This window comes from Leguminivora glycinivorella, chromosome 23 (assembly GCF_023078275.1).
Source record: "Leguminivora glycinivorella isolate SPB_JAAS2020 chromosome 23, LegGlyc_1.1, whole genome shotgun sequence".
Taxonomy (NCBI): domain Eukaryota; kingdom Metazoa; phylum Arthropoda; class Insecta; order Lepidoptera; family Tortricidae; genus Leguminivora; species Leguminivora glycinivorella.
This window is the reverse complement of record NC_062993.1, coordinates 5306170-5333035: the sequence shown is the minus strand read 5'-3', so window position 1 is coordinate 5333035 and position 26866 is coordinate 5306170. Positions and strand designations below refer to the sequence as shown.

Sequence of the window (26866 nt, the reverse complement as noted above, 5' to 3'; positions counted from 1 at the left end):
TTTTCATGTTTTTTTTCACAATTCTGAAAAAAAAAAAACATTTTTTTTTTTTTCTATTTACAACTCTATTACGGAAACGTATGAACGTGTCATGCTACTTCAGTCAGTCTCATTTCAAGATGTACTTAGCGTCATGTACTAAACTAGCATGAAAAATACGAACGTTTCCGGAAAATTATGAAGGAAACCCTTTTCGCACTACAATCACTACATCTACCAATAGTACATTGAAATATCGGGAGCTCGACAAAAATCGAAAAGGTAACCACGGCCTATATTCTGGTCAATATAAGTCTAATGAATAATCCATACAAATTAATTCGGCCCGCAACGTAATGCAAACACACTCGCGTTAAACGCTCGTTGACAGTTGTCATTGATTGTCATCGCATCCACTTTTACAGTACATTGCTGCTGGAAAAAATTTCAAAAAATTATTATGGGGTGAAAATTAAGAGTAAATCAAAAATACCTCTTAATTAATGATAACAATATTGAACTATATGCCTGGTTTCATTTATCGCCCTTATTACGTTTACGCGCTGTATAACCGAGAATCATTCAAAATTAAATTAATATCTAAAACAATCAATATAGGCGGCAGAGTGTATTTTTTTTGTGGATGTAAAAAAGTAAAGTAGTAAAACTCAGCAGTAATATGAACAGCGGTAGCCGGTGGCATTACAAAAATCCCCACCAACAGATCAGCTGCCGCCAAACTCGTCACAAAACAATTTGTCACTGTCCTCACGGTTTAGTCGTCACAACTGCCAAAATGATTAGCGTATTCCCGATCACCGTCACAACTATTACCATTTTTTATTTAATCTTCATTGAATAACGAAACAAAATTAAAAAATGGCTTTTTCTACTAGTCAACCTTTGGGCAAAACAGAAAAATTATAGGCGGTGCAAAATTATAATACAAAAAACGACAGTAGCTAACACCATCATTTCGTGATTTAACTTTAGTACCTGTTAGTCGAGATAAAGTTGTTCTTTTTTAATCAAGTGTCAGTTGCTGATAATTTTAAAAATATTCGTTAATTAACTTAATATCAAACGATACGGGAGTAGGCCGTAAACTCTAGTTTATCTCTAAATTGACGCATAAAAAGAGATGCATGAAAACCATTTCTTTTACCGCTGTACGACGTTTAGATAGTATTCAAATTTGAGTGTAAGTTTTTTTTTGTTAATTTAAAAAAGTAAAGTAGTAAAACTTACCAGTAATATGAACAGCGATGGCCGGAGGCATCACAAAAATCCCCACCAACAGATCAGCGGCCGCCAAACTCGTCACAAAACAATTCGTCACCGTCCTCAACCGTTTAGTCGTCACAACTGCCGCAATGATCAGCGTATTCCCGATCACCGTCACAACTATAAGCACTAACAGTAGCACAACCACACCGTACTCAAAAGTATCGTATAAAGTTTCACAGGTAGTTAGACTACTGTTACAGTTTATGTCTGTTTGGGGTTCGGTTGAGTTTTCTTCGGCGTCGGCGGTAGGCGTGATGAGTTCGGTGCTGTTCCATTGTATGTTGTATAGTTCTAGGTCGGAAAGGGTCAGCATGGATCACTTGCGATGAGACAGCATTTTCTGGAAAGAAAAAAAAAGTACGTTACCCAATTTTGTAAAGGAGTGGAATTCCTTGCCGGCGGCTATATTTCCGAGTTCATAACTTCATATAACCCTGCAACCTTCAAATCAATAGTGAACAGGCATCTTCTATGTGAGCTCACTCCATCGTAGGCCACGTTTTTGCCTTTGGCTACTCTGTGTCTTACGCCCATTTATATAATAATAATAAAATATGTGGGGACGAGTCACCGTCTGCCGGAAATAAAATTGGATACCGTTTTATTGGGCAGGCGTCCGGTTTTTTATCCATAGCCCAGTATTTCCATCCCTTTCATCAAAATAGCCCAGTTCATTTTACATTTCATTAACTCTCAAATAGTCCTTACACCCTGGCGGGTGCTGCCTCTGCGTGTGTCCCATGATACGGGCACGGCACGGGCAACATCCGCTCGGTGTACCCCTTACATTTCATTAAAGTGTCAAAAGGGTACGCGTTGGCTTCGGCCCCGCGCACGCCTCCCAAAGGTCCGGAACACCATTGTTCCGTGATGGGAAAGACATACAAATAAAATATATACACCGTGTTTCACTTAACACTAAAAACCTGAAAACAGTTTGTTCAGAATCGAGAGTAGAATCGATTGAGCTATATCTTGATGGGGGTAATATTTTTATTTAAATTAGTATTATTAGTTATTTTTTACGTGCCCATTCTATTGTACTCGTAATTCAACATTGTGTATATCGCATTGCTAGAGGTTGTTTACCTTTTTTCAGTATTTAGGGGTATTAATACTGGCCGGTTACTTGGACGATTATTTTTTCCGCTACTAGTTTGACGTTGTTTGTCAGTTTAATCTTAATGTTTATCATAAGTCATAACAAATTGAACTCGTACCTAATTACAACCTTATCATTTTGAATATTGAGTTTATTTGCTTACTGCGATTACCTGTCCAATTTGAAGTTTACTGTGACAAAGCTTTAAAGTGTTTTACAGTGACATCTTAGCTGTCTATTGGTAAACCTTATGTCGTTGCAGTAACGTACACAAATAAATAGTCTTATGGTTTATGATGGTAGTTAGCAATTATTTTATTGAGTGTAGATCTAAAAGTCAAGTAGAGCTGTACAGAAAATTAAAAATTCAATTAAAAAAAAGTAACGATCAGATTAAAAGATGAATACTCTAGATGAGTTTAAAAAAATAAAAATCAGTTGGGTTGTCTGAGGTTTTGAGTGATACCGGAAACACCGTGTATATATATATAGTAGCTCGCTTGCACCGAAGAGGTGCTTCGTACTTTTAAGGGGTAAAATGATAATACGCTAAACAACAACGCGTTGGATGATCATCATTTTGTTTCTTTGACGCTGTTATTTCTTACCTCTAACTGCGACAAGTCTTTGCCGTATGGCGGACTGATCGTCAGTGACTCATTTAGGTATAGTGAACTGTAAAAGTGCATGGCGAATTTATCAATGAATTCATTCACAATTTCTCCATGCAATCTTGCAGCTAACTGTAGCAATTATTTCAATATTACCGTAATTTTACTACTATGAGGTCTATAAGTCACCTAACCACAAAATTAAAATTTAAAAAAAAAACCCCGACCGCGACATAGTAGACTGATTTTCATGAAACATGGCTAAGAACACTCCCGACTAACTCAGCTTTCAGACAAAAAAAAACTAAATCTAAATCGGTTCATCCGTTCGGGAGCTACGATGCCACAGACAGACACACACACAGAGACAGACAGACAAACAGACAAATATACAGACAGACAGACAGACACGTCAAACTTATAACACCCCGTCGTTTTTGCGCCGGGGGTTAAAAATCAAGTTTAGCAATAATCTCATAAAATAACCTAACCATAAAATAAAAATTTTGAATAAACCCCCGACCGCGACATAGTAAACCGATTTTCATGAAACATGGCTAAGTACATTCCCGTCTAACTCAGCTTTCAGACAAAAAAAACGAAATCTAAATCGGTTAGTCCGTTTGGGAGCTACGATGCCACAGACAGACACACGCACAGACAGACAGACAAACAGACAAACACACAGACAGACACATCAAACTTATAACACCCCGTCGTTTTTGCGTCGGGGGTTAAAAAATGGCTAAAAATTCAATCAGGGGTTCTCCTACCGACAAAAGGTCAACGAAATCATATGAACTTTGTATAAAACGTAAAGAGCGTCATACAAACGTGTCAAATTCTAATAATGTAAGGTCAACAGCTTTCAAAGAGGGTATTTACACTAGATAATTTATCTGAAGCGAAAGGTATTTATATTGAATATAAGATTAAACGACCTTTCACCCAGATTCAAACTTGACCTTTGACGTGAACTTTAATATATAAACGTGTAAGCTAAATAGCTTTCTTTTGATGCATTTCCACTTGATGTAGTACGTTAAAAAGTTATAAAGTTGGTTACTAGTCATCCATACTAATATTATAAATGGGAAAGTGTGTGTGTCTGTTTGTTTGTCTGTCTTTCACGGCAAAACGGAGCGACGAATTGCCGTGATTTTTAAAGTGGAGATAGTTGAAGGTACGGAGAGTGACATAGGCTACTTTTGTCTCTTTCTAACGCGAGCGAAGCTGCGGCAAAAGCTAGTATATACAATAAGGTATTTTGAGCAGGAACGACAGGAACACATACGGGCGTCGTGAAACTTTCAGTAGGTATGTAAATAATAATTATACTTATATTGTAAGATTTATATTTTCCTTTTTTTTAGATTGTGAAGTGGTCTTCTGTGAATTACTTCGAAATCTTAACTAGGCGAAATAATTAGGTACTTACTTATAAGTTACTTGCATAAATCCTTGATCAGACAATATTACTTTTAGTATTTTAACTTTTGTATTTTTACCCCCGACGCAAAAACGACGGGGTGTTATAAGTTTGACGTGTCTGTCTGTCTGTCTGTCTGTGTGTGTGTGTGTGTGTGTGTGTGTGTGTGTGTGTGTGTGTGTGTGTGTGTGTCTGTCTGTGGCATCGTAGCTCCCGAACGGATGAACCGATTTTGATTTAGTTTTTTTTTTAAAGCTGAATGGTGTCGCTTAACTTCAAACCTGGGTAAATCCATTCTGCTTTAAGGTTGAAATATATAAAAAATATAATATGATCTGAAAGATAATTAACCTTATAGCAGAATGGATTTACCCAGTTTTGAAATTAAGCGATACAATTAGTCGGGAGTGTTTTTCTTAGCCATGTTTCATGAAAATCGGTTCACTATGTAGGGTTTTTTTTTTCAAAATTTTAATTTTGTGGTTAGGTTATTTATTATTCAGAACTCTTACCAGATTTTAGAACGTATTACATTTGTTTATTTAAGTAGGTGCTATTGTTTTAATTTAAGATTTATCTTGCTTTTAACTCACAATTTTTGACCACCACACACAAATAAAAGGTTCAATCTGTCTTCCCTCTCACGACAGTTACCGTGACTCACCTTAAAGTATGTCAAATAGTATTACGAGTAAGTACAGATCATAAACCACAACCCAAAGCCAAGAGTCATAAAACAGAGGCTAACTGGAATCCCTCTTTATGGCAAATGACTCTTACGCCTTTATAATTATTTTTACTTTGTAAAATAGTAAAAAATATTTTTATAAAGAGCGGAAGTGCCAGCTCGCTCTTCGTGCTTTTTGTGTAAATTTAGTCTAATTTAGGGGGTAAGTTTGACGAATTTGGTAAAGAGATAAGTCAAGAGAGTAAGGTAAGAGAATTTGGTAAGAGTGAGTGGTATATACTCATGCTTAAAATAAATAATAAATAAATATAGGACATTCTTACACAGATTGACTGAGGCCCACGGTAAGCTCAAGAAGGCTTGTGTTGTGGGTACTCAGACAACGATATATATAATATACAAATACTTATATACATAGAAAACATCCATGACTCAGGAAGAAATATCTGTGCTCATCACACAAATAAATGCCCTTACCGGGATTCGAACCCGGGACTGTATTATGTCGAAACGAATTTGAACGATTTGGTAATATGGAATGAATATGAAATAGAGTTGAGTGACGTCACGGTCAACGGTAACTACTACCACAGTATAATAAAGAGTACTATCGTACAGTATGATGGCTACTCCCGCTCCCCGCTGCAAGTACCGCCTACCCCCTCTCGGTTACCTCATAGTTACCGCCTGTCAAAAACGCCGTCATATTTCACTCATACAAGCATAGTACGCGTTTAACTACACGAGCTTAGACTGTGTGCTAGGAACGCGCCTCTTTCATATACATATTTGATCGTGTCCGCGAGGTGTGCTACTACTGTTCCACGTTTTTTTATAACTATCCGATGGTTTATTCCGTACTATAATACTAAATTTTATTTTAAGTACCCATTATTAACATTATTAACAGGCAAGTTCCTTATTATTGTACTTATAGTTATTTTACTCGACCTGAATCCTACTTTAATGTCCACTCAGAGTCGTTTTATTTCTCAAACCCATCTTTATAATTTACATGTCTCTGACAAGGCCTATGTAAGATTTACCTGAGATAGAGTAGGAATGTAAATTATTCGTCCGGGCTCAAGGGCTGGAAATTAGCTGTTTCATTTTTTTCACGTGACATAAGGACATTGAGGAATTTTCAACTGAATTAATTCGAGGTTACATACTTTACAGTGTTATGAACCCTAAAAAGGCATCAGGCATCTTCTGGGCGAGCTCACTCTATCGTAGGCCACGTCTTTGCCTTTGGCTAGTCTGTGGTCACACACACACACACACATTTATAATAAAAAAAAAAAAAAAAGTTGACTACGGAACCCTAAAAAATTACTCAAAATCATTCGCAAACATCATGTATCCATGACGGCAAAAAAAAACCATTTTGTAACAAGTTACAATATTTTTTCCCCTCACTACCTCGGAAACACGTGTTTTGTCCTTTAATGCCAGCGGGTAAAAACGCATTTCATCCACTAGTGGGTAAAGTAATTTGACCTTGAATAAAGTCAAATTAACTGCTTTAAAATTAATAAAAGCAGGTGAATCTAGTAATAAAGATGATTTACCACCTGTGGAACTACTGGAAGCAGTGATAAACGCTTTTTTACGTTGTAGTTTCCTCGCTATGAGTGAGGGGAAAAGTTTTGTGTTACACTCGGGTGCAAATGTATTTTACTTCTCGTGTGTTAAAAAACTCGCAAGTTCAGGATTCTATTCTCGAACCACTCGCTTCGCTCGTGGTTCAACTATAGAATCCTTTCACTTGCTCGTTTTTCAATTCCACACTCGGCGTTAAAATACAACTTTGCCCCCTTGTATAACAAATAACTATTTCCCGTTTGGAAGCTGGTTTACCATGCAACCATTGCTGCGAATCGGTAATGATTTAGTCTCATTTTGTAACCAGTTACAACACCAGATTCTTTTTCCCGTTTGGAGGCCGGTTACTAAACGTGGTTACAAATCGATAGTGGGAAACTCCCAATTTGAAGCCAGTTACGAATTGGTATTTTTTTATATATCGGGATAAACATTTATGATCGTAATAACTCATAATCTAAGTGCTAAAATAGCTCTCACATGATTTCACTTAAGTAATTTGAACACTACGGATTGCTTAATTCGTTGTTTGAGTGAGAATTTAATGTATTATATTAATTGTTTTAGTATTAATGTATTATATATTTCGTAGAAGCGCCATTAGGTACTATTTTAGTTAGTAATATTATTTACTGCAAGTTTGGTGTGTCTTAAATGGTATAATTTTAGATTTTCTATATAATAACGCAAATAGAATACTACAGATGCAATTTAGTTAAGACGATACAGGAGGGGTCAATTCTCCACACAAACGCTCTCGAATATTTCCTCCCTGGTTTTTAAAGAGAATAATTATTTTTTTAACATAGGTTATTATTATTTTTATCTGTGTCGGGCCCGTTTTGATTTTTTGATATTCTTACTTTTAAAGACGCTAGAGCCCATCCAAAATTTCCAAAAACGGCCTTATTACGGCCCAAATAAGGTGAGGTATTCAAAATTGGTAACAATTAGCCAAAAAAACTAAACGGTCCGACACAGATTTATTTCATTGTAATTCAGATTTTCAAATTTCATTATGATTCATTATGTAGGAGGAAACAGTCGAGAGCGGAACCTCGATTTTAAAGATTTTTTTGCAATATCTTTTAACGGAGTTGTTCTGAATGACATTTTTTTTTCGATAAATCTAGTTAATAACACTATATAACATACATACATACATACATACAATCACGCCTGTATCCCATAAAGGAGGTTCATCTGTACTGAAAACATGAAACTACTAAAAATTCTTCAGTGCCACTCTTGGCAAATAAGGGGTTGAAAGAAAACGAAACTGTGACATTGCGTGACAGGTTGCCAGCCTCGTTTCGAACTTCCAATTTAACCCATATCCCATAGTCGCTATTTACGACACCCACGGAAAGAAAGGTTGGTGAATGATTTTTTTCACCAAAGGCTAACTATAACACTAGTATATTTAACTAAAATTCCCAAATTGAAAGGGAGCTCCTTTCCATTTAAGCATTTTCGCTCCTTTAGCGTCTTAGGAGATGTTTCTCGAATTAGCACATTGTCTTAGATGGGATGTGAATTGGATATTATGTCAGTATCAACCTCAGAGTATATACTTAGGTAAATAAAATAAATAAATAAATATTATAGGACATTCTTACACAGATTGACTGAGTCTTACGATATGCTCAAGAAGACTTGTGTTGTGGGTACTCGGACAACGATATAGGTACTTATTAATATAGATACTTACTTATACACATAGAAAACATCCATGACTCAAGAACAAATATCTGTTCTCATTACACAAATAAATGCCTCTACCAGGATTCGAACCCAGGACCGCGGCTTAGCAGGCTGGGTCATCGAACAAACGAACAAAAGATAGTCCTTGCAAATAAAAGAGACACGGCGATGTTTATAGAGCTTACAAAATCGTGGGACTCAGTCAATCTGTGTAAGATGTAGAAAACAAAAATAAGCCTGTCGCAACAGTGTGTCAAAATAAGTAAATATGTATTTAGTGTCCGACTCTGAATCTCTAATTTCGCATAAAATTTGTTCTGTAAAACGTTACATAATGTGTCTCATCAAGCGGGTTACTTATACAAGTTGTATTTTTGATATTATTTGTCATTTGGTAATTTCGAAAGGGGAATCTTGATATGACGGTAAGTTGGAAACCACGGTCACAGCCACGGTGATTTAAATGTGGCTTTCGAAATTATACGACTTTGTAAATAACCCCAAAATAAGTATAAATAAGCCTCACGGAGCATATTTTCATATGATTTAATTAAAAAATACTGGGTACCTATCTTTATATTTTCATACATAATAATTCAGCCACATAATGAATGCTATTTTTAACATTTCGTCTGTCTGTTTGTCTGTCTGTGTGTGTGTCTGTCTGTGGCATCGTAGCTCCCGAACGGATGAACCGATTAAGATTTAGTTTTTTTGTCTGAAAGCTGAGTTAGTCGGGAGTGTTCTTAGCCATGTTTCATGAAAATCGGTCTACTATGATGTTTTTTCAAAATTTTAAGTTTGTTGTTAGGTTATTGTTAGCTGACTTGACGTACAAACTGTCAATTAGTTTCGCGTCTTCGATATGTCAAATACTTAGGTATATATTTTTTTTGACAATTTCGCTCTGGCCGTTAGGACCAAACTTATAATTACTTGTTGGGTTCTTAGCACTAAAACCTTAGCCTGGTCAAAGTTTGAGGTAATATCAAAAATACACCCTGTATAGAAACAAAATGGAACAATAGGTAGGTACTCTTGAGATCATAAACAGTATAATCGCATACCAGAATTAGAAATAAGGAGAACATGACAATGAATTTTCATCTGCCGCATTTATTATAAAATTTAATATCCTTAAAACGAGCGAAGACCAAAATTACGCCCAAATTAATATAGCTTCAAGCCTCCATACGTCTTATAAGATATAATTTTCCAAAAACATAATATCATTATTAAAATATCTATTGTAAAGTTAACTTTATTGTATAAATTCTAAGAAAGTGATTCGCGTGAAAAGTAAGGGGATATAAGACGTTTTATGAGTTATTTCGTCGTATGTTACCACAAGTAGGAGTGCTCAATGATATGACACATCTTGAGATGTAAATAAGTGGATCCGGAGGCAGTAATAATATAGTTGAAGTGAGTAATATTAGGAAATTAAAACATTTTTCCCCTCACTAACTCGGAAACACGTGTTTTGTCCTTTAAGAGCGTTTATAACATTTCGGCGTCGGGCGAAATTAGGTATTTTACCCGCCGCGCGAGCCCAATATGCCGACCCTTTCTAGCACGTCTTATCACTCGCTCGCACTACAATAATGGACAAAACAATCTTGATCCTTCCTATGGAATTTTGATAACAACCACAATCTACTATCTCGATATAAACTTTTGAGTTCTAATAAACATTATTTTGAAAATATTAGAATATAGCGCAAAATAATATTAATTATGTTAAAATTTAATTTAAATTTATAAATTCAATTTCAAAGGATTAAATGATAAATATTGTTTAATGGGCCTAAAGTACAAGATATTATGAAATAAAATTTACAGCATTTATGAGAGTGAGCTTATCAAATTGTACATAATAATAAGAGCTCCGAAATCAGTGCTTCACGCGGTTTTTCCTAAACGAGCATCAGAAAAAAAATCATTACCAATTGAATAAGCTTTTTCTTTCATATGTTTTTTGTTTAACCTACGGTTAATAACATGTTCTAACTGAAACAAGTACTTTTACTGTCTTTTAGTATGGGTAAAGTGACTCAAGAACTTTTATCGTTGAATATTGCGCATTTTACAATATATCGCCATTTTTTGTCATAGCGCTCTTAATACCAGCGGGTAAAAACGCACTTTATCCCCTAGTGGGTAAAGTAATTTGACCTAGAATAAAGACAAATTAACTGCTTCAAAATTGATAAAAGTAGGTGAATCTGGTAAAAAAGAGGATTTACCACCTGTGGAACTACTGGAAGCAGTGATGAACGCATTTTTTGCGTTATAGTTTCCTCGCTATAGTGAGGGGAAAAGTTTTGTGTTACACTCGGGTGCAAATGTATTTTACTTCTCGTGTGCTAAATAACTCGCAAGTTCAGGATTCTATTCTCGAACCACTCGCTTCGCTCGTGGTTCAACTGCTCGTTTTTCAATTCCACACTCGACGTTAAAATACAACTTTGCCCCCTTGTATAACAAATAACTCCGCTTCCCTAAAAGAGTTGTCATACGTTTGCAAATTTGGTGTATCACGCCATTACAGCTTGACATTTTTTGTGAGATTTGAAAACAAAAGATCTGAAGAGGACACGTCCTTTGTCATTCAATTAGACAAAACGTGTGATCTATCTCACGGCGACATATTGCGGCCACAGTGCTAGCTTCGATGGACACAGCAAGCTATGGTGCCAAATGAGGTACGCATAGTACATGAAACTGCCACTTATTTACAATTACGATCATACTGCCACAAATGACGGGTAACCGTATTGCTGTATGGGTGTGAGACGTGGAAAGTGACAAAGAACATCTCGCGCCAGCTGCAAGTCTGCATCAACCGCTGCCTTCGTCGTATCCTCGGTATATACTGGCCCGAGAAAATACCCAATGTACACCTGTGGAGACTCTGCAATGAAACCCCGATCGACCAGCAGATTAAGCGCCGGAAATGGAGTTGGATTGGGCACACACTCCGAAGGGGTCTAAACCATATACCGAGGCAAGCCTTAGACTGGAACCCCCAAGGAAAAAGAAAAAGTTGCCGTCCAAAGCAAACTTGGCGACGGACTATTATTGCAGAGGCTAAGGCTATTGGAAAGACTTGGAGCGAATTGAAGCACGAAGCTCAAGACCGATCGAGGTGGCGGCGCACTGTGGACGCCCTCTGCCCCACCTAGGGGATATAGGACATTAAGTCAAGTAAGTCAAAACAATTATCATGGATGTTTTCTGTGATATAATTATGTGTTTAAAGTACCTATATCTAAAAAGGTATGTATATCGTCGCCTAACACCCGTCCCCGACCGGTCTGTCTTCGAGTAAGGTGTCCCCCAATATGTATTTATTTAGGTACTTATTAAAACTGCACTATTTGACAAATCTACAAAATAAGCTAGAAAATGTCAATTGCAAGCCAAGTAAGTAATACTAAAAGTCAATTAAAACTTAAAGCTCTAAAAATGGTTCATTATTTAACTTTTCCGCTCGATCTCCAACTTCGGCACTCGAATAAAATAGTTCCGCGATTTTGTTAAATACGAAGAGTATACTTGTAACGATATCGTGAGAAGACAATTCTTGAAATGGGTAGATCAACTGTTTATTTATAGCAAAGACAACGAAAAAAACGTACCTCAAAGCCCTAGAGAAAATGGTACGGTGGCCTAGATGGCGTTACACCTTTGGGGAACGCTCGGCTAGATAGCGCTAATATTAATATTATGACATTTTAACACATATCAAGCAAACAATATGGGCCAAATTGTCAAAACTGAGGTTCAAAAGTGTTAAGCTGGTGTCGAGAGATGGCAGTCTATGCACTGTGATTACACATTTTACTTTGACAGTAACTCTCTTCAGTGGCGGCTGGTGAAAATTTCTGCTAGGCAACACTAAGCACAAAAGAAACCTACCTACCTTAATATTAGGTACTTTACTAGTAATCAATTTCACAGTAGGCAAGCCTCTTTGTGGGTTAATCGGCTTGTTGAGTGTAAAGCTGGTGTCCAGAGATGGCAGTCCGCTGCACATTTTACTTTGACAGTAACTCTCTATAATACTCGATCCTCTTTGTTTATAGTTATTTATGTGGCTGTTGCATAATGCCAAATTACATATTATATGTACAGTTGCATTGCACCTTTATCTAAAGTCTGACCAGCGTGCGTAACCGAATGCACAAACGCTCACGAAACGCTCAAGAAACGAAACACTCGTAGATATATCTATCGCTCTTGCGTATTGGCGCGACAGAGCCAACCTTTCACGACGTTTCGTTTTCGTTTTGCGTCGTAGAAATGCCATTCGACTACGGGGCCAGAAATATATGCCATATATGCCTACGCGCCATGTTGCGGAATTTCACTAGAACTATTTTCTTCATACTAAACTGAACTGTCACAACATACATCAGAATAACAGCGCCCTCCTGACAATAGTCATATATATCTGGTCAGGCTTTACATCCAAATTAGTTTTCTACAATATACCGCTTTTAACCACCAAGAGGGCACCTTATACTGGTCCATAAAATCGACATTAAGGTTTAGTAAAAGTCGCCTGGTTTTCGAGATTTTCACACTTTTTAAATTTTAGGTAGTATTCAAATTTAAAAAAGTGTGAAAATTTCGAAAACCAGGCGACATTTACTAAACCTTAAAGTCGATTTTCTGGACCAGTATAAGGTGCCCTCTTGGTGGTTAAAAGGTTGTCCATTAATTAACGGGCACCCTGTATACAGATGAAGTCTACATTATGGTAAGAGGTAATAACAACTATTGTCTGTATTTGTAAGAAATAATCTGGATTTGTAAGAACCTCTTTTTGACACAATATGTCAGCGTCCACAAAACGTAAACTCGCGCAACCTAATGAAATTTTAAATAAAATCCTGTAATAATATTTAAAAAAATCAAGTACTTAAAAACAATATTTCGCTTACTTTAAACATAATCTAACACAATACATGTTACATTTTTGCGGATCTTCGTTAGTGAATATTTTACGATATTAATTTATCACCCAGGATTTACTTATTATGTCATTTATCATTCATTTCTATTTTTAAACTAGTGCTGTGGCAGAGTCTGTCATTTCAATTCAAATGACATTTCAGTAAGTTGATAGAAATCGTATATTTGTTTAAGCGCCTCCTTGTACATAGGGTCTAATCGATTCAACCAATTCGAAATTAATCGTTAGATTTGGCCAACGATACGTCTTAGCCACATCGCAACATACTTTAAAACAAATGTGTCAAAAATGTGAACTTACAAATCCGTGACAATAGTGATTGATTCACTTTTAAAACGTTCGATATTTGAAAAGAAACAAATGACTGATCAATGAATTCAATCATCATCGTAAATTTTTTTTTAAGTTTACTTTGTTCTTTCCATATACATATTGTAGGCATATTTCAAGTAGGTAAGGCTGTTCTATTTTACGTCCAGCGTTAGTTATCGTTCACAAAAGTTTAACTTTTGACACACCTTTCGTAATTCTTATTATCTAAATAATATCTGTGTTCTGACGAAAACTGGCATTTATGAGGATGGAAACTTAGACAATTTAATATCAAAAACAATGGAAACATTTAATGAAAAAACACATCATCCTTCATAGACTGCCATAAATCTAAAAATACGCTTAAATTAGAGACGCTGGGAAGCTCGTAAGCAAAAGTTAATTTAAAATGTTACTGAGATTAAGTGGCGCAATTTTTTATTTTTATTTTTATTTGGCCCTACTCTCTTATTTAATAAGAAATAAGCGAGCGATTTTTTAAATATCTTTTTTAAATATATTATATAAAAGAAGAAACTGACTGACTGACACATCAACGCACAGCCTAGAGATTTCTGGCACGTAGGAGTCTTAATAAGGTGTAGAGAAGCAATAAGAAATTCTCCTTCTAAGGTGGTGAAATGGGGGTTCAAAGTCTGTATGGGAAAACAAGATTAGATTAGTTCGCTGGTGAAGCCGCGGGAAAGAGCTAGTATATTATAAAACAGTTCATAATATTATCCTTTGTCTGATGCGCATAGGCGAGAGGCTGGCAACCTGTCACTGCAATGTCACAGTTTCGTTTTCTTTCAACCCCTTATTTGCCAAGAGTGGCACTGAAGCTTTAGTAGTTCATGTGTTCTGCCTACCCCTCTATGGGATACAGGCGTGATTGTATATATGTCGTATGTATGTATGATGCGCATAATGACGATTCGACCTATATCCAAGTCATCGATTCTTGAAACAGATCGGCCTAAAATAAATAAACTGCAATGCAACATTTTAGTGTTGAAAAAAAAAGTTTTACCTATTTAATTTTAAATATAAATGGGCTTGCTCTTGCCCACAGACTGCCAAAGGTACAAAGACGGGGCCTACGATGGAGTGTTATTTTAAATACCTAATGATTTGCTGATATGCGCGAACGATTGCTAAATGACTGTATTATTATTGGATTTAATAATCTTATACTTTTAAATGAGCAATTCTTGTATATTTATTTATTTATTTATATATACCGACGATCTCGGAAACCGCTCTAACGATTTCGCTGAAATTTGTTATGTGGGGGTTTTCGGGGTGAAAAATCGATCTAGCGTAGCCTTAGATCCCGGAAAACGCGAATTTTCGAGTTTTCATGAGTTTTTCTTTCGCGTTAGTAAACGTAAAATATGGTCGTTAATTTCGCCGCGCGCGCATCGATTCCGCTTAGCTCAGTCGTACGAGGTCGGTCTAATGTACGCAGATAGTTCGTAGGTGTCAGGGTTTCGAATCCCGGCCAGAAATTAAGTTTTTGTTTTTTGTCTTTTTTTTTGTTTTTGTATTTATTTATAAGAGTTTTTTTTTATCTAAAGACGTGATATATTAAAATAGAACCGAGCGAAGCTCGGTCGCCCAGATATTATTGGATTTAATAAAGGTACCAGGTGGTGGTAACACTGTATATGAAGCAAATGAAACAAAACCTCATCGTCTACCTACTGACGTAGTTTAACTTAAGGACCTAACTGAATTTAAACCTCAAAGGTATTACGTGTTATTTTCTGAAGTAAATCCAGTGAGTTTCGCTTTTTTATGACTGTAAGTTCTGTCCACGTTTTATCTTATAGAGCTTTGTTTCATGCAAAAATCACGCAGTGCCGTTTTGTGATGTTAAATATAATAGTTATTTGTTATACAAGAGTGCAAAGTTGTATTTTAACGCCGAGTGTGGAATTGAAAAACGAGCAAGCGAATGGATTCTATAGTTGAACCACGAGCGAAGCGAGTGGTTCGAGAATAGAATCCTGAGCTTGCGAGTTTTTCAATACACGAGAAGTAAAATACATTTGCACTCGTGTGTAACACAAAACTTTTCCCCTCACTATAGCGAGGAAAGTACAACGCAAAAAACGCGTTTATCACTGCTTCCAGTAGTTCCACAGGTGGTAAAACATCTTCATCACTAGATTAACTCACTTTTATCAATTTTAAAGCAGAAAATTTGCCTCTATTCAAGGTCAAATTACTTTATCTAGTGGATAAAATGCGTTTTTACCCGCTGGTATTAAAGGACAAAACACGTGTTTCCGAGCTAGTGAGGGGAAAACAAGTATATATACATATTATAGGACATTCTTACACAGATTGACTGAGTCCCACGGTAAGTTCAAGAAGGCTTGTGTTGCAGGTACTTAGGCAACGATATATAATTATATATATAATAGACAAATACTTATATACATAGAAAACATCCATGACTCAGGAACAAATATCTGCGCTCATAACACAAATATATATTATGCCCTTACCGGGATTCGAACCCGGGACCGCGGCGTAGCAGGCAGGGTCTCTACGCGCTAGGCCAGACCGGTCGACAAAATGTTAAAGTCCAAAGACTGCTCTAGAATGATGACTTAATACATTATTTCGTAATAGGTACATACCATAAAAAACTCTTGCGGTCGGTCAAATTTATTTGACACCATCCAATTTAATGTGGAAAAGCCGAGAAAATGAGGGCAACAGCAGTCGTGCACGTAGCAATTAGTCTCAATATCTAGGTACAACAGGATGAGAGGTTATCATTCACGACTATTTTTACGCCAAACACATATAATAGGTTTTACCGTAAAAGTGTCCTAAACTCAAAAAGCGAAACCCCCAGAGCCAGTAAAAAACCAAAGAATTTACCGAAAACTTTTCGTTAAAACCGCCAGACCCTCGAAATTGCTCGGATCAACGGAAAAAAACGCGCAGAAGTGCCTTTACGTGGCCGCCTCGCCTATACAAAGGAACCAGGTCGTAAATTTGCCATTACGGGTACCTAGCCTACATCACAATCGCTTACAATAGGGATGACGACTACATAAAAAATGTCATTCTGTTTAGTCCGTCAGTTAGATCGCCCAAAAATACTGAACACATATTTTTCGCTTTTTCTAATTAATGAAAAAATACAAAGATATATAGCATCAAAGTTCCGGAGTGGGCGCTTGCGACGTCACTTTTAAGTAAAAATTGTAGCTAGGCGTGATGTCACGCGAAACTTCAACGCACGGTGCCGTCGTCAATTTTCGTTTATGAGAAAAAAGAAAAAATACGTGTATAAAAATGTATTTTTTTTTAGTCGTCTGCCTAATGTCACTATTTTGAAATAGGCCGCATGTGGTTCTTAAGGTAGTATTAATAATCGACAATTTAAAATCATCTGGCATTCGGACGTGTTTTTTTTTATCTGTCGTGTGTGTGTTATGGTAGCTAGCTCGCCCTATCGCTTTTCTGTAGTGGAGCGACAGAGCCAGACTGCGTTTTGAGCGCCACCTAGCGTGAAACGATTGTTACTTCGGCTAGACCGGCAGGCTGGACTCTGGAGTAATGTTCAGTGTGCGTAGCCGTTTGCACAAACGCTCACGATAATATTTTTTTTATACTACGTCGGTGGCAAACAAGCATACGGCCCGCCTGATGTAAAGCGGTCACCGTAACCTATGGACGCCTGCAACTCAAACAGTGTCACATGCGCGTTGCCACCCCATTAGAAACTTGTACATTCCCTTTTGCTGTGTTAAGTACATGTATCTCTTTTGTAGCTATATATCTCTATCGCTCTTGCGTATTGGAGCGACTGAGCAGACTACATTTCGTCACTACTTTTAAAAAATCTCGTATCTCACGCTGTTCCTCAAAGTTAAAACGCAGTAAGTCTACACGCATTCCGTACATACTTACTACAATTTTCTTTTAATTGACAGACGAAGATACAAGTTTTTTAAAAAGTAGTGACGATTTCTTTCTTTTCTTCGGTGGCGTTTCACGTCACAGAAATGCCATTCGGCTAAGGGGCCAGGTGCCGTAGCCGAATGGAATTTCTGTGACGCGAAACGAAAACGAAACGCCGCGAAAGGTAGTCTGGCTCTTTCGCGCCAAAAGAGCGACAGAGATAGATATCTACGAGCTTTTCGTTTCGTGAGCATTTGAGGCCATACCCAGGCCAGACAGTTTTTTTGAGGTGTACCTACCTAAGTACTGTGGGTGTCGCAGAAGTCGACTGTGGGGTTCGGGTCTGTTATGGTGGAGGCTCAGAGAGGAGTTACAACTTGATCAGTTTCATCTTTGTAATATTAAAATCCGTTCTGACTTAAGTTTACTTCCAAATGAAAATTTCTCTGAAATCGCAGTCCGCCATTCCATCGTAATTCTTTTCATAATATTTTATTTTAGGTCGGTACTTTTATGTGTTTATTATTATTATTATTTATTATTTATTAGTAAAAACATGTTTACATGACATTACAGTAAAACCAATGCGTCACGAAACTTAGATTTTAACAAAAAAGAGAGAAAATAAATAGAACAAAATTAAAAATAAAATTAAACAATTGATTTGGGCGATGACGTCACAGCGTGGCTCCGTTGCGTCGTTTGCCCCGGTGTGGGATTTGGCAGGTTGCCCCGGAACCGCCGAAAAACCACACCTTTCGGCCAGAAGTCTGCGCTCGCGATGGTGTCCTGCAGCGGCCGCGGCACGCGCACAACGAACGAGCTGAAGTGCACGTAGTGACGCGACTGCAGCTGTTGCACCCTCAGCGTGTATATAACAATGTCACCCAAAAAGTCAAAGGCAAAATAATCCTTAGAGGAAAAATATATGGGTGCGTGTAATAAAGTCATATTATTATTATAGTGGGCGTAAAGGTTTACCTAGAAGCCAGAAAATTACTGCTTCACACATAAATTGTAACCGCATTGAAATAAATACACCGAAATGGGGACTTTTGTACGAGAAAAATGATTAAAAATGGCGTCGTTTGCGGCCCATTAACCTAGAATATTTACATGTTCGCCACAGTACACGGAATATAGGTACGAAGTATACCGGGTACCCCTTTCTTCCCGTGGGTGTCGTAGAAGTCGACTGTGGGATATGGGTTAAATTGTGGCATAGGCGGTTGTCTATTGTTTGCCCGACAGTCATTTAACATAATATTCATATGCCCGAATCTAACTTGCCTGAATTTCATTTGCCCGAATGATTTGTTTACCATAAAAATTGTATGACATACTGGTTGTTTATCCGAACATTACCTTCCATAATCATACAATGCCATACTATTTGTTAGCCATATTATTAAGTGCAATAATATGGTTTAATATAATATTCAAACGCCATAAGCAATTATTGCCATATTAATTGTTGCCCATATTATTACCTAACCTACTTTCTGATAGCAGTTTCATTTTCCAAGGGGTCACAGTTCTAACCTAACCTACTTTTCAAGCAGTTTAATTTTCCAGGGGGTCACAATTCTAACCTAACCTACTTTCTGATAGCCGTTTCATTTTCCAGGGGGTCGCAGTTCTAACCTAACCTAACCTACTTTCTGATAGCATTTTCATTTTTCAGGGGGTCACAGTTCTAACCTAACCTAAAAATCAAAAAAATCAAAATATTTTTTTCAGCAAATAGGCCACAGGGGCACTTTTACACGTCACATGTACATATTTAGCTAACCTAACCTACTTTTCAAGCAGTTTCATTTTCCAGGGGGTCACAGTTCTAACCTAACTTAACCTACTTTCTGATAGCAGTTTCATTTTCCAGGGGGTCACAGTTCTAACCTAACCTAACCTACTTTCTGATAGCAGTTTTATTTTCCAGGGGGTCACAGTTCTAACCTAACCTAACCTACTTTCTGATAGCAATTTCATTTTCCAGGGGTCACAGTTCTAACCTAACCTAACCTACTTTCTGATAGCAGTTTTATTTTCCAGGGGGTCACAGTTCTAACCTAACCTACTTTCTGATAGCAGTTTCATTCTCTAGTACTTCTAGTAGTGTCGTCTCTGTGATAATTACGCATTTCGATGATTCTGCCAAATCACATTATGGAAATTGACTTTTCTGGTCGCTAATTTGGATGACAAATGATGTTATAGAATGTGGTAATTACTGATTTCGATGATTCTGACAAATGACATTATGGAATCTGACTTTATGGGAAACAAAGTTTCTGGCACTTGATTAATATAGTAAACAATGATTATGGCATAAGATGTTATGAGAAACAATATTATGATTGTTGAATAGGGCGGCAAATAAAATTATAGCAAATGAAATTCTGGCAAATGGGGGTATCCCGGCGTAGGCGATAGGCTGGCAACCTGTTACTGCAATGTCACAATTTGGATTTATTTCAACCCCTTTTTGCCAACAGTGACACTGAAACTTGAGTAGTTCATGACTATTGTGCTCTGTCTACCCCTTTATGGGATACAGGCGTGATTATATGTACTCGTATGTATGTGTATATTGTGTATGTATACCGGGTGGAGCCTGTAACAAAAGCAAAAAAAAATAAGTTGTAGGCTAAGTTTCGGTGTCTAAACATGGTACTCGACTGAAAAGCTCTTTACTAGTATTATATCACGATTGTATAATAACACATTTGTGCAACAAGGGAGGTAAGGCGGACATTAATAACGTTTATTTATTTTTTTGTAATTAACTGTCGTGTTAAAGATGAAAGGCCCTCGGGCCTCGCTAGGAATACGGGCGACCATTCACCTTGATGATGTGGTACATTACTCTTTAGGTGTTATTGAACTTTAGACTATTAATAATTTTGTTGCTATGTTTTGTGAACGATTCTGTTGATGATTCTTTTGTAATGACGCTTGATATTTCATATGGGATTATACATAGACATAAGTTATTAATGTCCTTACTTCCGGAGTTACACACAATGTTTTTCATCACATTTGAGAAAAAAACACATTGGAAAAAATCATAAGGCAAAACCTTCAACGGTGGCGTTGCGATGTGTCTAGTAGGGTATCTTCATCTAGTATAACTGATTCTTCAATCTTCTTCTTCCTCCTACCCTTATCCCACGTTATGTGGGGTCGGTACAACACGTCTTCCTCTTCCATTCTCCTCTATCTTTCGTCATCTCAACACTCACATCTTTCTTCCTCATATCCTCTTTCACACAATCCATCCAGCGTTGTTTGGGTTTACCCTTCCCTCTCCATCCATCAACCTTCATCTCCAACATTCTTTTGCCTATATGACATTCATCCCTCCTCATTACATGATTCTTCAATATGAATTCATTGTTTTTTACTACAAACACTTTTTGAGCACAAACACTAAAATGCTACATATAAATTAAATACAATGTCAAACGAAGCATACAATCGAAAATAATTTAAACAATTATCAAAATGTCAAAATTGCATTTTTCAATGAGTCTACTATGGATAATGAAGAAGTGGGTTTAGTTCGTGTGAAATGTTACATGTTAACATGAAAACCGTTTGTTATGTTGAAAAGGCTGAGCCTCGTTACAAGCACTATCCAGATACTCTACAAATCTTCTACGAGACTTAAGTTAAAAGTTAAAAGGTTATAACTTATAAGTTTAAAAAGTGTGAAGGTTAAAAAGTTAAAATGGTTAAAAAGTTAAAAAGTCAAAAGGTTTAAAGGTTAAAAAGTTAACAAGTTGAAAGATTAAAAAGTTTAGGCTTAAGTTAAGTAACTGGCTGTGGCTTTTAACTTTTAAGTTAAAAAGTTTCAAAGGATTACAAGGTTAAAAGGTTTAAAAAGTAAAAGGTTGAAAATTCAAATGGATAAAAGGTTAAAACGTGAAATTGGTTAAAAAATTAACAGGTTAAAAATTTAACAAGTTGACAGGTTAAAAAACTTATTACAAAGCCTTTACTTTGTACAGCCTGATTAGGCTTAAATTAAATAAGTGTGTTAACTTATAAGTTAAAAGTTAAAAGGTTAAAATCATTTAAAGGTTAAACAAAGTCAAAAGGTTAAACGGTTAAAAAGTTAAAGGTTAAAAAGTTAAAATGTCATAGTCAAAATGTTAAAAAGTCAAAAGGTTAAGTTAAAAGGTTAAAACGTCAAAAGGTTTAAAGGTTAACAGGTTAAAAAGTTTACAAGTTGAAAGGTTACAAAGTTTTAAAGGTTAAAAAAGGTTTAAAAGATAAAAAGCTTAAAATGATTAGAGATTTAAAAGGTAAAAAAATATAAAGGATAACATGTCTAAAGGTTAAACGTTTAAAAAGTCAAAAGGTTAAACGGTTAAAAAGTTAAAAGGTGTAGGAATTAAAAGGTTAAAAGGTTTAAAAGTTAAAGGTTAAAAAGTTAAATTGTCAAAATGTTTTAAGGGTTAAAAAGTGAAAAGGTTTAAACTTTTAGTTTAACTTTAGTTAAAACTTTTTTAAAGTGAAAATTTTAAAAGGTTAAAAAGTCAAAAGGTCTTTATACCTTTCAACAGCGAGCCTGCACTTGCTACGCGCTGATATTTATTTATTTATTTATTACTCTAAACGAGTATAATTTAATTTGCATAGGATTACAGTTTGCACTTTGCACCACAGCGCTGCTGGCAAATTTAAACATGCGTATTGAAAATAATAACTTAATAAGTACAGTACAATTAAGAACAAAAAGACACCCTCCCTATAGCCATTATACACATTATTATTATTTTGCTCTCAACATACTGAATTAAACTCGCCACTGTGTGAAGCTGCACATGTGAAAGAAAAAAACAATTTGGTTCATGTATTATTTATTTATGCGAGGGTAACCTAGCGACCTTTGGCGACCAAGTCTTAACCAAAAGGTCGCATCAACCAAGAGGTCGCTAAGGAAATACGGCATATTTATTTTTGTAAAATTGGGGTCTTTTTTGCGTCTGACGTCCGTTCCGTTATGGTCTGTCACGTCTTGGGAATAAATGTACATTTTAGATGTTAGGTTTTGGGTCAATGTTTCAAAATTACGTGGTTAGTGGCATGTCACCAAAAAAAATAAGTTTTTTTGGTGGCGTAGTCAATTTCTTGTTCACGTATCAACTACATGGATCAAATATTCTCCTAGATGACTTGTGTTATAAATTATGGATAGGAGAACAGGAACCAACTGCCGTCCAAATGTTGCTTTTTTACTATGCTTTTAAACAACTGACGGTGCTGTTGATATTCTCCATAGAATGAAAGTCATTTTCCGTGACGTAAGTAACTTGCTTTCGAGCAACATATTGTGAAATGTCAAGTTTTTTTTTTTAAATTTTAGATGTAGGGCGAAAAGGGTTTCCTAGTTCAGTCAATGTCAGTACATCTTGTACTCAGACTGACTGACAAATCGTTTCGCATTAAATCTGTAATCTCAGTAATTCGATAGCCGTCTTTATAAAAAAATAGCTTTTGCCCGCGGCTTCTCTCGCGTTAGAAAGAGACAAAAAGTAGCCTATATCCCTTCAACTATCTCCACTTAAAAAAATCACGTCAATTTGTCGCTCTGTTTTGCCGTGAAAGACGGACAAACAGACACACACTTTCCCATTTATAATATTAGTATGGATTGCTTGGAGATCATTCCTAGTGCTTAGATATCCTTATTTTTCCTAGCCTTGTGTATCCTATACAAGCTTCACGCTACCCTGTTCCTAAGAATAGAATCCTAAGCACACAGCATATGCTCCGATCCGTATTTTTAAGAACAAATCAACCGGATCGGCCGTCCGGAACGTGAGGAGGGTTAATTTTATACAATTCACTTTGTTTGGCCTTATCTCATATTGGACAGGTAGGCGTGAAGCGCGAAACATTTTTAATCTGGTTTTGTCTTCGTTTCCTTACCCCCGACGCAAAAACGACGGGGTGTTATAAGTTTGACGTGTCTGTCTGCCTGTCTGTTTGTCTGTCTGTGTCTGTGTGTATGTCTGCCTGTGGCATCGTAGCTCCCGAACGGATGAACCGATTTAAATGTAGTTTTTTTTTGTCTGAAAGCTGAATTAGTCGGGAGTGTTTTTAGCCATGTTTCATGAAAATCGGTCTTCTATGTCGCGGTCGGGGTTTTTTTTCAATTTTTTTATACTGTAGAAAGAACCCCGTGACACTTCCCATAGAAAGTTTAGAGAGAGTTACTTCTCAGCGAGATCTTGGTGTCATTATGACTAATAACTTAAAATGGGAAGAACACATGTTACAGCTTACCAAAAAGGCCAACTCTATGTTATACATGATTAGAAAAGCCTTTCGCTATATGGACAAGAAGCTCTTTATTAGAATCTACAAGACGTACGTAAGACCATTGCTGGAATATGCGTTCCAAATTTGGAATCCATATTTTCGAAAAGATATTAGTCTGATTGAAAAAATCCAAAGAAGGGCAACACAACTGGTACCATCTCTTCGCAACCAACCTTATGAAGACAGGTTAAAAGAATTGGGTCTGACAACCTTGGCGCAACGAAGACAACGCGGCGACTTAATAGAAACGTACAAAATACTCACAGGACACTATAATGTACCTTCATTAAGTGACATTTTCACTCGGAGTGTGTGTGACAGATTGAGAGGACATTCCCTGAAGTTGACACGGACACAGAGTAGTAGCAACCCTAAACGTCACTTCTTATCTAACCGCGTAGTGAGAGTGTGGAACAGTTTCCCCGAAACTGTAATCAGTGCACCTACAGTGAACTCTTTTAAAAACAGACTCGACAAATATTTATTGAATGGACAAAACACAAGTGCATCAGGACATTGACGTGCACGTATCAGCTTTAATAATAAATAATAATAATAAATTGACACATTATCCCGTTTATCGATGTCGTTAATAAATTGTAGCTACGTTATAAGCAGTATCGTCAAGCGAATTAAGTATTCGAAATTTATAATGAGTACCTAATCCATTAGGATGCCAAATTACACGAAATGACAATATGATCCCACGCTTTTGTGATTATAATTAATCGACAAATATTCCGTCTAAATTTAAATTTGCGCTTAATTTTTAATATTTTACAGGTAACCTAAGCTTGTACTTTGTGTATAGGTATTGAAATACAATGTAAACACTTCTACCCTGAAAGGCTCCTTCAGAAGGATAAAAACAGGTATTTATCGAATTATATTCCGCTTTGTGTGGTAGGGCACAGCACAGCGGATATCATCTCGCTCGAATCTAGAGCAGAGCCCAACTCTGGGGAAGTACCTCCGCCTAACAGAAGACCGCAGCCAAATAGCACTAGATCCTACTAATAGTGTTGTGTTCCTGCCGGTGATTAAGGCTGCCAGAGCTAAACGAGAGTGCGGTGTGCTGGCGAAGGAAGGACCTGCGGAACTAATTTGTTCCATCTAATGTCCTTTGAGTCGTCGGAACCTGAACCCTCCTTCGAACTTGTACACTCCTTTTTGCCGGGTACTTAACACATCAAAAGGGAGTGTACAAGTTTCTAATGGGTTGGCAACGTGCACGTAACACTCCTTGAGTTGCGGGCGTCCATAGGTTACGGTGACCGCTTTCCATCAGGCGGACCGTATGCTTGTTTGCCACCGACGTAGTATTAAAAAAAGGTCGCTCAGTGACAGATTCGTTTGTTTTTGTATTCGGTTGGTCAACCAAGAAACGTCATAACTACTTGAAAATGTCAAATGCCAATCGTTCACGGTCCGAGCCGATTTAAAAGCAACAGTCACTGTTACAATAATGAGAGTGCAAAAAACATTTCAATGGTTTATATTTATTACCCGACTACGCTAACGTAAAAGGAGGGTTATGATTTTGACCGTATGTTGACGACCGGTCTAAGCCGATGGTCCTTGGTTCGAATCCCATTTATGTGTTTGATGAACGCAGTAAATAAAGACCCTTTGCAATATTCGCTAGGGTTATCGTATAGCATCTTGTCTACACATCCAGACTAAAATAGATTATTCGAAAGGGTAGAACCAAGAAAATAGTTTCAGCAATTAATTAGGACTGCGAACGGGTGGGTGGAGATTTATCCAAGCCAAATAAAGAATTAGTATTGGCTTTCGGGGAATCTTTCCGTCCATGTGGACGGCAAGAGAATAGGTATTGAGGCTCTGAACAGTCAACATCAAAAATAGCTGATGAAATAACGCTCCAGAAGAAACTACCATCATGTAACAGCAATATAAACCACTAACCTAACCAAAAAATTAAAATTTTGAGAAATCCCCCGACTGCGACATAGTACACCGATTTTCATGAAACATGGCTAAGAACACTCCCGACTAAGCTTGCAGACAGAAAAAAACTAAATCTAAATCGGTTCATCCGTTCGGGAGCTACGATGCCACAGACAGACACATACCTACAGACAGACAAACAGATAGACAGACAGACAGACAAACAGGTCAAACTTATAACATCCCGTCGTTTTTGCGTCGGGGGTTTAAAAAAATGATTGTCCAAAAAAATTTTATTTTTTATTATTATTATTTTTTTTTTTAAGTCATTTGCGCATATCAGAAAATCGTTAGTTATTTAAATTAAATGAAATCCCAACATCAAATGTAACGCGTGCACTTCTTAATTGAGGAGTGTTTTTTCAAAAGGGCTTATTTCCACTTTGAACTTTTTTTGGGAAATCGAGAAAAACATAATTCCACGGTATTGATTTTGAAATTAATATTTAATTTGCTAAATTGTAATATTGTAAGTTGACGTTAATGCTATGATTACATCAAACGTAACATGTGTACCTAAATAAATATTTAATTACCATATGTTTTTGAGAATTAAGCACTTTTGATGCGAACTTTTGGGAATTAAGCCCTTTTGTTGTGGCCTCGTAGCGTAAACGTTATTATTTTAAAATAGTTTTATTTAATTTTTGGATTTTGTATTAAGTTAGTTGATATCAATGTTGTTGTACTACATAAGTACATTGGTTTATCCACATAAATAATCATTACACATTTTTCAAAATGTGTTCTAAACTTTGATGTTACTCTTTTTTTTAAAGATCAGGGCGAGACTTTTCGAGCTTTAATCTCAAAACAACACGTAATTTTCTATACTAAAAAAAACTGCATTCATAGTTTAAAAAAAAGAAAAAATGGAAAGACACTCCTCAATTGTCATTACTCACATCGCTCATGCTTATGAGCTGTCATTGCCCTCACTTGA

At 36.6% G+C, this 26866-nt stretch overlaps 1 protein-coding gene across 1 annotated transcript in view; it reads right to left on the bottom strand.

Annotated features, from left to right (window-relative positions):
* The window catches only part of LOC125238481 (probable G-protein coupled receptor No18), a 163338-nt gene that overhangs the window by 82357 nt on the left and 54115 nt on the right, over positions 1-26866 (bottom strand). Inside the window, exon 2 of the mRNA XM_048145844.1 lies at positions 1228-1606. Within this exon, the coding sequence (XP_048001801.1) occupies positions 1228-1579 (352 nt within the window). The 5' untranslated portion in view covers positions 1580-1606. The remainder of the gene's footprint in view (positions 1-1227; positions 1607-26866) is intronic.